This window comes from Protopterus annectens, chromosome 17.part0, assembly GCF_019279795.1.
Source record: "Protopterus annectens isolate FY-2018-M chromosome 17.part0, PAN1.0, whole genome shotgun sequence".
In the NCBI taxonomy this organism is placed as follows: domain Eukaryota; kingdom Metazoa; phylum Chordata; order Ceratodontiformes; family Protopteridae; genus Protopterus; species Protopterus annectens.
This window is the reverse complement of record NC_056751.1, coordinates 758,181,406-758,195,507: the sequence shown is the minus strand read 5'-3', so window position 1 is coordinate 758,195,507 and position 14,102 is coordinate 758,181,406. Positions and strand designations below refer to the sequence as shown.

Sequence of the window (14,102 nt, the reverse complement as noted above, 5' to 3'; positions counted from 1 at the left end):
ATAAAACCTGGGTCATACAAGGTATGCATGAGGCATGAAGCCATAAAGTATAAAGATACAAAGGATATATTTCTTTTTTCATTTGTTTTCTTCACTCCACTGAAATATCAGTTTTGACTTGAGTGACTAAGAGTATGGTTACCTGGTCACCACACTGAGCTCTCGTCTCAAAGGGCTTGCACTTCTCAGGAATGCTCAGTTCCTCTGTTACCAGAGAGTGTTAGACTCATCCTGTTAGCCCCTCACTCTAATATGTTCAATCAAATCCCAAAAGAGTCACAGAATGCATAGCTTTTGTTTTTCCAATTTTATTAGTTGGATATTGTTTTAACAATAGAGTACTATAAACAAAGATATGAATACATGTGCAATATACATTATTTAAAATCAAACATACAGACATCAGTTTGTTAACAGGAAGTATATTTTACTGAATTTTGTGAGGCTGTGTGATTAGTGTAAAAAAATATAAGAAATTATTTATAGTATCAGAATACAAAATTGGACGCACATGGAGGAGCATTTGCTCTATGAATGCATCATATGATTATAATCATGAATTTTATTCAGAATGGGATCTTAGACTGAGATGAATGGAATGGCGTTACTCGCAGGTCCTACTTCCAGGCATGTAATTCAGTTTATACTGCTTTCATCTCTGAGCGTACGATTCGCTTATGCCCTGATTTGTGTATGTCTTGCACCTCCCTTCTTATATGTTGAGGATTGCGGCGTCCTATTACGGCATTACCCACATTCAAATACACAACCTACTCACATTTCTTTCTTCAAAAACAAGATTTAACCTTCTAGCTTCTACAAATACACCTTCCTTATTGCCATATATGGGATTTTTACTTTACACATATACCCCTTTTCCTGTTGGCCGGTGAGCATTATGAAATGCCACTGAGTTTAAAGTGTCAGATGCTTCTTTACGCTCATTATGCTTGTCTAGACTATAAAGATTCCCTTCTTGGGTTCATGTTCTCCTGATTCCTGCTGCATGAAGAAACAGTTCTGGGCGTTCCCTACGTGGCACTCCTGTGGCAAAACTAAATAAACGTTGTCACAATCCCCCACCCAGGGATGGGTAAGCTAACACTGTACTGGCTGCTTATACGTCCCTGGCCCTCTCCTTCAGCATCTGCATAACTAGCCAAACATGAGGCATTTGGAGCACAGTTGGCACTGCAGTCCCTCTGCCATGGTACCAACCATATTAGGCCATTTGTACTTAACTTGCCTGGTTTCAGGCAGAGAGTTGCCTAAAGTATTGCAAGGTCTGATGTATGAAGCTACAGTCAGTACAAAAACAAGTAGACATGAAGGAAAAACAGACTGTGATAATGCAGAGGAAATTAAATCATTAGCAACAACAAGTAAATAATATTCATAAATGATGCTAGAAAACAAGGCATTACATTTTTAAAACTACTCAGTTTATGGATGGAACACAGATGACCCAATAAAAATATGGATTTTTCTAGCTGTAAGACCTTGAAACTTCTTGAAAAACACAGCCTATGACACTTTTTATTCAGAAGAAAGAGAACAAAAGCTGTGACTTAAAGAAACAACATGAACTTCACAAATCCTTTTGGGTTTAATGAAGAAATGTATGCAAACCACTGCCCAAGTTGTGAATGCAAACTTCTTGAAAAGTATCTGTATTTGCAAAAGACACATCACTGTACAAGGCTTTAATGACATCTAAACTACTAGGTTTAAGGAAAAATTAGTGCCAAATTGTTTATTTTGAAACAAGATGATTCATTCTCTGGCCTACTAGGATGGTGTTCTGGAAGATTTCACTGTAACACTCATACTTTGTAAAGCAAAGGCACCAGAACGAATGTTTAAAAATGTCTTGGAAGTAAAGCTGGCTGCTTGTAACTTCTACATGTTTTTCACTGTTGCACAGTACATATTACAAACTAGACTGCAGTACAGTAATCCTGATGGGCTCTTTGTCTCTTTGTATATATTCTTCAACCAAAGAAGCCACCTCCTTGTTAGATTCCAAGCCAAAACTGCACGGATCCCCTGTCACAGTCAGCTCTTTCACTCCACAATCGCATGCTAAGCCTGACCGAGAGCATTTCCCAGACTGTTGTGGATGGCGTGAAGCCAGCTGATTGTTGTTCAGAAAGTCCTGTGTTGCTGTTTCTTGCATCTCAGTTACAGTTAATTTTTCACTGACTGTTTCCCTGCTTAACACAGTGTTGGACACAGAAGAATATAGATTATCTGGAATTTCACTGGGTAACATGAAGACCTGATCTGCATGATATTCAGGACTGCTGTCTTCTTGAGAGTCACAGCTAGTGGAACTCCTGTCCTTCTCCTCCTGTCCATCACTATGAACATCCTGAAGCACTGGTTCCCATTCACTGCCAGAATCGGTATGGATATCATCCGCATGAGGTGGGAGGTCAGCAAATACCCTACCTATAAAAATAAACAAATAAGTAAATAAATAAGCAAGCAAGTTAACTCAAGGAGAGCAATAACGCCACTTTTTTATTATTTATAAACCAACTGCAATTAATTATCTTTAAATTAATTTATTTAAACTTGTAATTAATTAATTTATTTTTAAATCAATCCAGCAGGAATATTTGTCACAAATAAATAACTGGTTTCAAAATCATACTCTGAAACTAAATGCCAGAAAATGCATTACTGTTTCTTTTTTTATCTACCCCGGGGAACAAACACATTGACAATATGCCCCTAAGAGTTGACCCAGTTCGTGATTTGAGAATTAGGTATACAGTGACCTATCTTTTGACCGACAGAAAGTCCTTCTATATTGCACATGAAATAAACAAAGGGATTTTGCCTAGATCTAGAGATGTCATTGTCCCCGTTTACTCAGCCTTGATTAGGCCAATCATTGAACAGAATGCCCCCTTTAGCACGTATCTGTCAAGACACATGCAACAACTGGAATGCCCACAGAGATACCATACTAAATGGATACAAGGCCTAAACAACATGTCTTACATGGACAGACTCAAAACCCTATTGCTATACTTGGTATCCTTCAGACCATTAAGAGGTGATTTGTGTCTGGCATTCAAGGCATCCTCCGACCCATTACTGAAGGACTTACTAAACATCAGCAAGTCAAATTGCATTAGAAATACTCATTATAGGGATCTAAATGTCTTCTACCAAATCACCAGAACAGTTTGGAGAGACAGATATATTTTGCACAGCATACCTCTGATGTGGAACAGACTCCCCATTCACATTAAACAAAGTTCTTCTCTGTCCATTTTTAAGCACATCTTAGATCTATGGCTAGGAAACAGAAAATGTACTACAGATCAGCCCCCCCCCAAAAAAATTATCTATGGTATGATCCCACTTATTCTCATTACGGATAATATATAATTATTGCCCATGGGATGGGTAAGGTCAATCTATAACCTAATGGGATAGGTTATTTTAAGCATAAAAAGGTAAACCTGCTAGGCTTAAAACAGCCCACAAGGGCAGCTAGCCTACTAGTTACCTATGAACTTATGAATCTATGAACAAGTGGGTTGTATTACCATAAAAAAGATAAATTCTTGGCAACAAATGAGAAAGAATTCTGCTGTTTATACAATCACCACACACATGCACATCCACACATGCACACATACACACACACACACACACACATATCTATTTATGTATTACATATTATATGTTATGTATTATGTATTATATGTATGTATATGAGTGTACAACACTTGGTCTAATGCTCAAGAAATCAGATGTTAAAACATTGAGCAAAACTTCTCAAATCACAAATAATTAAAAACAAAACATAAACACTATTTTTTGTTGTGCCCCCACCTCCCATGCTAATTATATATACCACCTATACGATCACACTACAGTGGGGAAAGGACAACATCTTCACTCTCCACTATTCTGTGATGTTACACAGAAACATGTCAGTAATGTTAGTGGCTGATTTTCGATTAGCTGTACAGATATTTTTGTTTGATGAATTTACTTCTCAAGAACCTAAATGACTCTCATATGTATATAGGTATATCATCTATAGTCATTTATCCATCTCTTTCTCTCTTTATATATATATATATATATATATATATATATATAAAGAGAGAGATAGAGATAATAATACAGAAACAACTACAGAGATATATAATACTATATAGCACAGTACAGAGTAATACAGACAAAACACAAATAGGTAAACAGACTCATAATACAGCTAGAAAGAAGTTTTTCTTATTTCTGATTTACATCAGCTAAATGTCCTTATCATTGCTTCAAAATCATTTAATTCCTTGTCTGAGGTGAAATATATTTATACCCTTACTGAGAACTTGACCCCAGCCTGACAAAGCTACATAAACAAGAAAGACTGATTTTGACCACCTTGCAGTTAACTGCTTATTGCCAGTGGGAGTCTTTGTTATCAGTGACTGAACGGGAATATAAATGTCTACATACATATTACTAATAATGCACTGCTATGTTTTTGCATACATATTGTAGTTGACTTACAAAGACAATGGATATGTAAGTGTGGGGTTTATCATGGTTCTGGAACTTTTTTTGCAAAAGAAAAGGTTTTGCAGCACTACAGTAACACATTAAAAGTATGATCTAGCTTGCTAGCAAGCACAAACATTTAATGGTATTCAATATGCAGAAGTCTAGCTAATATCTACGAGTGGGACCTTTCTATAGGCTGCTGCTGATGTTTCATTTGTAGAAATGTTTTCTCTCCAGCTATAACACTTTTTGCATGCACACTACAATTAAACAAGATGCTATATAGCAGCCAGTAAGAGAATGCTCTCTGAAAACCTGCTTGAAGTAATCCTTCTTCTGTGTAATATTAATTATACTTGGTCACACATCTCCCTTGATAGTCTTTTTGAATTTATTTCAGCCCACCTCATTTCCTAAAAAGTATTTTGAAAAATAACAACATAAGATGATCTTATTTGGAGGACTGTTGTTTAATCTGCCTCAGTGTTTTGCCATCAGACAACATTTTCTTAGAAGATGCTTTGCCATAATGACAGTGAACACAGATGTGCCACTTGCCAAATGAGCGTCCTCTTGTTAACACATGACTTGCTATCATCATACTGTGGTGAGTTGTTTATCTCTGTAGTTGCATGCCTTACAATTTATGAAACCCTTACGGGCCTTGGGATACAAAGCATGATAAGGTAGCCAGAAGGAATTTTAGAAAGTGTGCAGCACAATCCATGTGCTTATATAAAACAACACGACAGAATGCTGTATAAAACTTTTAATAGACATTGTTGTCCCTGATGGTGCTATCCCTGGTGAAAATTACATTATTAGACATTTCTTTGTTTTATACAAAAGCAATGCACATTTTTTAAGATTAATACACTGACAAATTATTACATAAGTGCTCTTGAAAAAACATTTTGTTTAGCTGACTGCCTTATTTTTTATGTTACATGACTAACCCTTATGTTGTTTAATATTTTAGTTCTTACTTCATCAAAGGCCCTAGATGAGACAAAGAGGAACATTGGATTCTACTGTGTCATGTTACACAGTTGTCTTCATGCCTGTTGTGGTTGATAATCCATGCATTTTGTCTGTTTAGATTGTGAGGCTTTAAACTGCTACCTCTGAGCACCACAATCCATGATCCAAGGTTACTGGATCTCAGGGAATAGGATTCACTAACTTCAAGCAATCAGAAGTTACTACAATAACTACCACAGTTTGTCAAAGCAATCAGAAGTTACTACAACTACCACAGTTTTTCAAAAGTCACCTAACTAGTTCTTGTGAAGATGTGCAGTTCCTCTACTACTAGCAAATGTATTAATAGATTTAAGCTAGGATAGGACAACATCCAGCCAAAATCTTCACAAATGAAAAATGTATTAATCAACCACAAAGGTAGGCCAAGTGACTGATGAATTACACATGGACTAGTAAATATAAATGACCAACTATTTCAAGTACTAAGAAGAAATGAAGGTAATGATCTGGCTTTTACAAGGAGTTAAGTACAGGATTAGTTTTTTTTTAATTACTATTATTTATTTTAGATTTGCTAACTGAAGTAAGTCACTAACCCATTCATTTTAGGCCAGTCTAGAGGAGACAAAACATATGTAAATGACATTCTAAAAACATTAAAGTGCAAAAGACAAACACTAGAATAAATAATTACCTTTAACAATGGGTTTTGTTTGAAAATAGAAATGTAACTGGCTTAATTATTGCAGCTATAGTTTCTAAAATTATCTATTAACAGTCTGATTATTGGAGTTGTGCTACCTACAATTATCCAGTCATACTAGGGATTCTAACTGCTTTCCTGTGTAAAGTTCATTAGACAAATGTTTCCCAGGTAACAGATACTGGTAACTACAAAACAGACAGAACTTCATAGGTTCATAGGTAGGTACTAGGCTATTGGCCCTAGGGCCTATATAAGCCTAGCCAAAAAGGTACCCTGGCTTTCGCCACCCAAGAAAATTATTTTCCTGTGCCCCTGTCGAACAGAGTCACAGAAGTGATCCCTGGGGTGAATTTCCTATTTCCCTTCCAATCATCAAGACTTTTCTTGAAGAGTGCTAATGAGGAGCTCTGTTTGACATAGATAGGTAATCTGTTCCAGAGTATGGGAAGTCTCTGGGACAGGAATCTATCCCTCCAGCATGTTCTGTTTATTGTGGTGACAAGGTTTGGGTCCCTAGAGCATGTAGCTCGGAGGGATTGGGATTTCTTTAAGTGGAGCATGTCCAACAGCTCTAGGTTTGACATAGCTTTGTATGTTAGGCAGAGATTGCCTCTGAGAAGGCGATATGCGACAGAGTAAAGCTGGAGTTTTTTGAGACGGTCTGCATAGGGCATTTGTTTGAGGCCAGTAATCTTCTTTGTGAGGTATTTCTGTGGCCTTTCCAGTTGTTGTAGATGTCTTGTGAGGTACATACCAAAAGGGGCGTTGTACTCTATAATGGGTCTAATGAGTGATGAGTAGAGGGGAACAATGACCTCTTTTTTTCTGGTTGAGAAACCTTTTGTGATGAGGTGAGCCACGTAGAAGGAATTCCTGACCACTGTGGCGATGTGATAATCAAAGGAGACACTACTGTCCATCTGTGTCCCAAGGTCTCATCACACGTTCGGCATAAAGTAGACTGCCACTTATGTGGTAGTTCATGGGTACAGAGTTTTTACCAAAGGGGATGACAATACACTTTTTGGCATTGAGCTTCAGGCCATGGCTTTGACACCAGGCATCTGTCTTAGTGAGGCCCGTTTGTAGTATGTCCACATCGTTAGGAGTTTCGATTATGGCTCCTAGTTTGCAGTCATCTACAAACTTTGTTAGCCAAAGACCTTCTGTGTTAGCCTGTACTTCAGAAAAGTAGATACCACACAGGAGAGGACCCAGGACTGAACCCTGTGGTACTCCACTTGTCACCGGTCTGAAGTCAGATTTGGAGTCTGCTACTTTCACAGTGTGGGTTTTGACCGTGAGCCAGTTGGCAACCCATCTTGTGACATAGGGATTTATACCTAGTTTAGTGAGCTTATCTATAATTCCAGAGTGGGGGATGGTATCGAAAGCCTTGGCGAGATCTAGATAAGCTAGGTCTCTGTCACTGTGAACCACCTCATCTATGGCTTTGGTGACTGCTTCAAAGAAGTCAGTCAGGTTTAAGAGACATGATCTGCTTTTACAAATCTGAACTGGGTAGGGTCCAGAGTTTGGAGACTACCAATGTCTTTGTTTATGAGTTCCATGATGATACGTTCCATGGCCTTGCAGACCAGGCTCATCAGGCTAATGGGGTGGTAGTTCCCGGGGTCCATCGTGGCTCCCCCTTTGTGGAGTGGGATGACCGTTGTGGTGAGCCATTCGGTGGGCACAAAGCCTGAGGTGAGGCTATGATTGAACATGGTACTTAGGTAGGGTGCCAGTTCATTCTGTAGTTCGTGTAGAACGCAGCCTGGGATATTTTCAGGTCACATTGATGCTGTGTTCTTGGCTTTGGAGAGTGTTTTTTTATCTGTGCAGTCGTGATTACAGGAATTTTGCATTCTTCCTGTATAGAGATGGGCCCTCTAGGGGGTGAGGGGGGTAAAGTTAGCACTGAACCTATTTGCCAGGATGCTGGCAATATGAGTTGGTTCTATATATTTAGTGCCATTGTGCTGTAACCCAGAGCAGATCTGAGTGTTGCCATTGAGATTCTTGACATAGCTATAGAATGCTTTGTGGCTGTCTTTAGAGTCAGTGGGAATTTTGTTTTCGTAACTAGCTTTGGAGGATTTTATGAGGGATCTCAGCTTCTTACTGAGGCTGACTAGGGAGTTCCTCCAGTCATGAGATTTTACTCTTTTTTGTAACAGTTTCTTTCTTCTGTTGTAGAGTTTGTTTATGGCAAAGGACCACCAGATTGGCTTCCTTTTTTGGAGGATAGCATCTTGGTTCTATTAGGGATAGCATGGTCCATGCACTCGTGTAAGTGCTTATAAAGTGCATTTGTGTAGGATTCAGCAGTCGTACCTCTATTGTCCATCTGCATGGGTGTCATGAAGTTTGACACTTCTGTCTTAAGAAGTGTGAAGTTGGCTTTGGAGAAGTTTGTTATGGTGGTTTCCCTAATTGGGGGTGGGGGCGGGATGTGGATGTCTAGGGTAATTAGCTTGTGGTTGGATCTGACCAACAAGGAATTGACCTCTGGTGTGAAACATCAGTTGCCCATGTTGGTAATGTCCAGGTCTAGGATATTTCTGCCCCTGGTGGGAGTGTGAATAAGTTGATCCAAGGCGTTGGAATTTATGAATTCCAGAAAACGTTGAGTACATGAGTAGTTTTCCCAGTTAATGGTGGGGTAGTTGAAATCACCCATTATTAGGATGTTGGGTTGTACCCTAATACTTTCCAGTGTATCAAGAAATGAGGAGTGGGAAATCCTGGGGCATGGTGGGGGTCTGTAGCAAGCTACAATTTGGATTGCGGAGTTGCCCAGAGTTAGTTGCACTTGGATAATCTCGGATTCATTATGCTGTGCAACTAGCCTGGAAGTGTGGCTATTCTTAATGAATATGGACACGCCTCCACCTTTAGTGCTTCATTCTGGGTTAGGTGGCCGAAAGGTGTGGTATGAATTATAGCCTGGTAATGCAGGGGTGCTCTCTGGAGCTTTGAACCAGGTCTCTGTCACTGCACAGATGTCGATGTTCTCCATTTTAAGGAGTGCCTCGAGTGTGTGCATTTTGAGGTTTAGACTTCTAGCATTGAGTAGCATTACCCTCAGATTTTGCTTGCTTGTACTTGTTACGGTGGTGAATTTGTCATTTGAACCTTGCCTAAAAAAGGCACTATAGGGGTGGCAAGAGCCTTAGCCAGTATCCGGAATCCCAAGGGTGACAGGTGCAGGCCATCTCTGGCAAAGCATCGTGGTCTGTCGATCATGTCGCCCCAGGCAGACAAATACTGGATCCACTTAGAATGACACCAGAAACTTAGCCAATTGTTGAAGTCATTCATTTTGTCCTTGTACTGTGGTATCATTCTGGGTGATGGCAGGATGCTTCTCAGGGCTAGGGTCATACCTGCCAGGCTACAAGATCGGAGAGCTCCTCCATTTCTCTTTTCATGTAGCCCAGGGAGGTACGTCTCAGGTCATTCACACCAACATGGACAATGGCAGTGTCATATTTGTACTTGTTGTGGAGTGACCTGAGTACATGCGTTATGTGGCAGATCCTGGCACCTGACAGGCAGCTGACAGTAACTTTCTCCTTGTTTAGCCTGGTGAGTGGAACATCAGTGTGCCTGACTATAGAGTCACCTATGACTAGAGTGTTGGGTACGTTATGCCTTATGGGCTGTGGTTGAGTGGCACACAAGGTTTGTGGGCTGTGTGTCATTTGGGTTGTGTTGGGGGGTGGAGTTTGCTTGTGTTTCTACTTTGGAGGTCCCTGATGCTTGGGCAGGTTTTTATTGAGAGCCCCCGCGAATGTAGGTGTGCGTTTTGTGTGATTAACTTTCAATATTTACAATGATACTGTCAGTAATTACAATTATATGATGTCAGTAATTACAATTATATGATGAAATAGGTGTGGGCAGAAAAGGAACAATACCAAAAATCGCTGTAAAATAGATGTGTGTAACAGTGTGTTATTGTATCTTACTGACCATTGTAATCTGTGTATTAATGTGTTATATTTGTAAGGCCTACAAAAATTGTTATTGCATTTTAGTACTGTACCTTACTAGACATTGTGATATAATAACTTGTTTTATTGTGCAGCTTTTCTCCCTGGGTCTCCTCTGAAAAAGGGCTTTTTCTCAGTCAGACTATCTTGGTTAACAAATGTAAAAATAAATAAATAAATAAATGTAAGAAAGTTAAGTGGCTAAAGTAGTAGAAGTGGAAGAGAGAGCGATAAGAGGGGGAAGAAGGGTGCCCGAAAGAAAGTCGCTCAGATGAGGGAAGCAGGGTTGTTCTGATATGTTGTCAGGGTAGGATTGGGTGTTTCTGATGTGCTGTCAGGGTAGGATTGGGTGTTTCTGATGTGTTTTCAGGCTAGGACTGGGTCTTTCTGATGTGTTGTCAGGCTAGGACTGCATCTTTCTGATGTGCTGTCAGGGTAGGACTGGGTGTTTCTGATGTGTTGTCAGGCTAGGACTGGGTCTTTCTTATGTGTTGTCAGGCTAGGACTGCATCTTTCTGATGTGCTGTCAGGGTAGGACTGGGTCTTTCTGATGTGTTGTCAGGCTAGGACTGCATCTTTCTGATGTGCTGTCAGGGTAGGACTGGGTCTTTCTGATGTGTTGTCAGGCTAGGACTGCATCTTTCTGATGTGCTGTCAGGGTAGGACTGGGTCTTTCTTATGTGTTGTCAGGCTAGGACTGCATCTTTCTGATGTGCTGTCAGGGTAGGACTGGGTCTTTCTTATGTGTTGTCAGGCTAGGACTGCATCTTTCTGATGTGCTGTCAGGCTAGGACTGCATCTTTCTGATGTGCTGTCAGGGTAGGACTGGGTCTTTCTGATGTGTTGTCAGGCTAGGACTGCATCTTTCTGATGTGCTGTCAGGGTAGGACTGGGTGTTTCTGATGTGTTTGCAGGCTAGGACTGCATCTTTCTGATGTGCTGTTAGGGTAGGACTGGGTGTTTCTGATGTGTTTGCAGGCTAGGACTGCGTCTTTCTGATGTGCTGTTAGGGTAGGAGTGGGTGTTTCTGATGTGTTGTCAGGCTAGGACTGCGTCTTTCTGATGTGCTGTCAGGGTAGGACTGGGTGTTTCTGATGTGTTTTCAGGCTAGGACTGCGTCTTTCTGATGTGCTGTCAGGGTAGGACTGGGTGTTTCTGATGTGTTTTCAGGCTAGGACTGCGTCTTTCTGATGTGCTGTCAGGGTAGGACTGGGTGTTTCTGATGTGTTTTCAGGCTAGGACTGGGTCTTTCTGATGTGCTGTCAGGGTAGGACTGGGTCTTTCTGATGTGTTGTCAGGCTAGGATTGCGTCTTTCTGATGTGCTGTCAGTGTAGGACTGGGTCTTTCTGATAGGTTCTTTCTGATGTGTTGTCAGGGTAGGATTGGGTCTGTTTAACGTGCTGAGGAGGTATGTAAGATAGTGGGTGGTATATGGATTGTCATGTTTGATCTGAAGTTTTAGACAAAGGTTTGATATGACAAAGAAAATTATATGACATGTTTGGGAAAAAAAGAAATGGCATGTAGAAAATGTGAAAAGAAGGGTGATGATGATGATAGTTGATATGTCAAAGGGAGAAAGGAAGACTAATTGTGTTTTGTGAGGATTTATGACCACAATATGAGGATTATGAGAAAGGTGAGGATTAAAAAGGATGTGCATCTTGAATGTATGACTGACACTACATGAACTGGAAATAAAACAAATGTATGAACTTAAAAACAGCAAGGTAGGAAGCAAAGATTACTTCAAATGCCAACAGTCTGTTTGCTGTTAGATTGTACTAACTAAAATTTGGTCAAATTTCAGGGAACTTATTACCCATGCATTGTGTACAGTTGGTACTCTGATAAAACACGTCAAAAGGCATGATCTTCAATTTTCATTTTATAAACATGAGTACTGGTAATAGTGGAGAACATTAGATCCTTCTAGTTTTTTAACAGGTTGTCAAACCACCAGATTGGTAATTGGTGGTTTCCAGGCAACAATGAAAATCACACACTACACTGGGCTTTTCTGTTATATCCATGTACAAGGGAGGCTGGCAATCTATCTTTAAAGAAAATCCTAGGAGACAGAGGTTGTATCAGAACTCCTCCCCCCATGAAATTAATTGTAAAATATGTAATTTATTCTAATCTTATCTATCCACCTTTCAAACTGTTTGACTATCTTTTCGGCAAGTTACCTATGCACTTGTGTGTCTATCCATCTAGCTGTGTATTTATCTAGACACCTGACACAGCATATATTCAAGGAGGAAACAAGCAGCTGGTTACTGAGGAAAAGAGAACTTGGTCTGCTTGTTTAACCATGCCATTGCGAGTATGTATCAGCACTATGTAACCATGTCACTGTGAGTATGTATTATTACCACGTAACCATGTCACTGCGAGTATGTATCAGCACCGTGTAACCATGTCACTGCAAATATGTATCAGCACTATGTAACCATGTCACTGTGAGTATGTATCAGCACTATGTAACCATGTCACTGTGAGTATGTATCAGCACCGTGTAACCATGTCACTGCAAATATGTATCAGCACTATGTAACCATGTCACTGTGAGTATGTATCAGCACTATGTAACCATGTCACTGCGAGTATGTATCAGCACCGTGTAACCATGTCACTGTGAGTATGTATCAGCACTATGTAACCATGTCACTGTGAGTATGTATTATTACCACGTAACCATGTCACTGCGAGTATGTATCAGCACCGTGTAATCATGTCACTGCGAGTATGTATCAGCACTATGTAACCATGTCACTGTGAGTATGTATCAGCACCGTGTAACCATGTCACTGTGAGTATGTATCAGCACTATGTAACCATGTCACTTTGAGTATGTATTATTACCACGTAACTATGTCACTGCGAGTATGTATCAGCACTGTGTAATCATGTCACTGCGAGTATGTATCAGCACCGTGTAACCATGTCACTGTGAGTATGTATCAGCACCGTGTAACCATGTCACTGTGAGTATGTATCAGCACCGTGTAATCATGTCACTGTGAGTATGTATCAGCACTATGTAACCATGTCACTGTGAGTATGTATTATTACCATGTAACCATGTCACTGCGAGTATGTATCAGCACTATGTAACCATGTCACTGTGAGTATGTATTATTACCACGTAACCATGTCACTGCGAGTATGTATCAGCACCGTGTAATCATGTCACTGCGAGTATGTATCAGCACCGTGTAACCATGTCACTGCGAGTATGTATCAGCACTATGTAACCATGTCACTGTGAGTATGTATTATTACCACGTAACCATGTCACTGCGAGTATGTATCAGCACCGTGTAATCATGTCACTGCGAGTATGTATCAGCACCATGTAACCATGTCACTGCGAGTATGTATTATTACCACGTAACCATGTCACTGCGAGTATGTATCAGCACCGTGTAACCATGTCACTGCAAATATGTATCAGCACCATGTAACCATGTCACTGCGAGTATGTATCAGCACCGTGTAATCATGTCACTGTGAGTATGTATCAGCACCATGTAACCATGTCACTGCGAGTATGTATCAGCACCGTGTAACCATGTCACTGCAAATATGTATCAGCACTATGTAACCATGTCACTGTGAGTATGTATTATTACCACGTAACCATGTCACTGCGAGTATGTATCAGCACCGTGTAACCATGTCACTGCAAATATGTATCAGCACCATGTAACCATGTCACTGCGAGTATGTATCAGCACCGTGTAATCATGTCACTGTGAGTATGTATCAGCACCATGTAACCATGTCACTGCGAGTATGTATCAGCACCGTGTAACCATGTCACTGCGAGTATGTATCAGCACCGTGTAACCATGTCACTGCGACTATGTATCAGCACCGT

The 14,102-nt window shown here is 40.2% G+C and overlaps 1 protein-coding gene across 6 annotated transcripts in view; it reads right to left on the bottom strand.

The window, feature by feature from the left end:
- Nucleotides 1–292: 292 nt before the first annotated feature.
- PLEKHA4 (pleckstrin homology domain containing A4) overlaps nucleotides 293–14,102 on the bottom strand; it is a 2,050,101-nt gene continuing 2,036,291 nt past the window's right edge. For 5 of the 6 annotated variants that reach the window (XM_044059475.1, XM_044059472.1, XM_044059474.1 and 2 more), the window contains one exon: nucleotides 293–2,451. In XM_044059475.1, the coding sequence (XP_043915410.1) occupies nucleotides 1,931–2,451 (521 nt within the window). In that variant the 3' untranslated portion in view covers nucleotides 293–1,930. The remainder of the gene's footprint in view (nucleotides 2,452–14,102) is intronic. The other variant, XM_044059477.1, reaches the window with a different exon arrangement.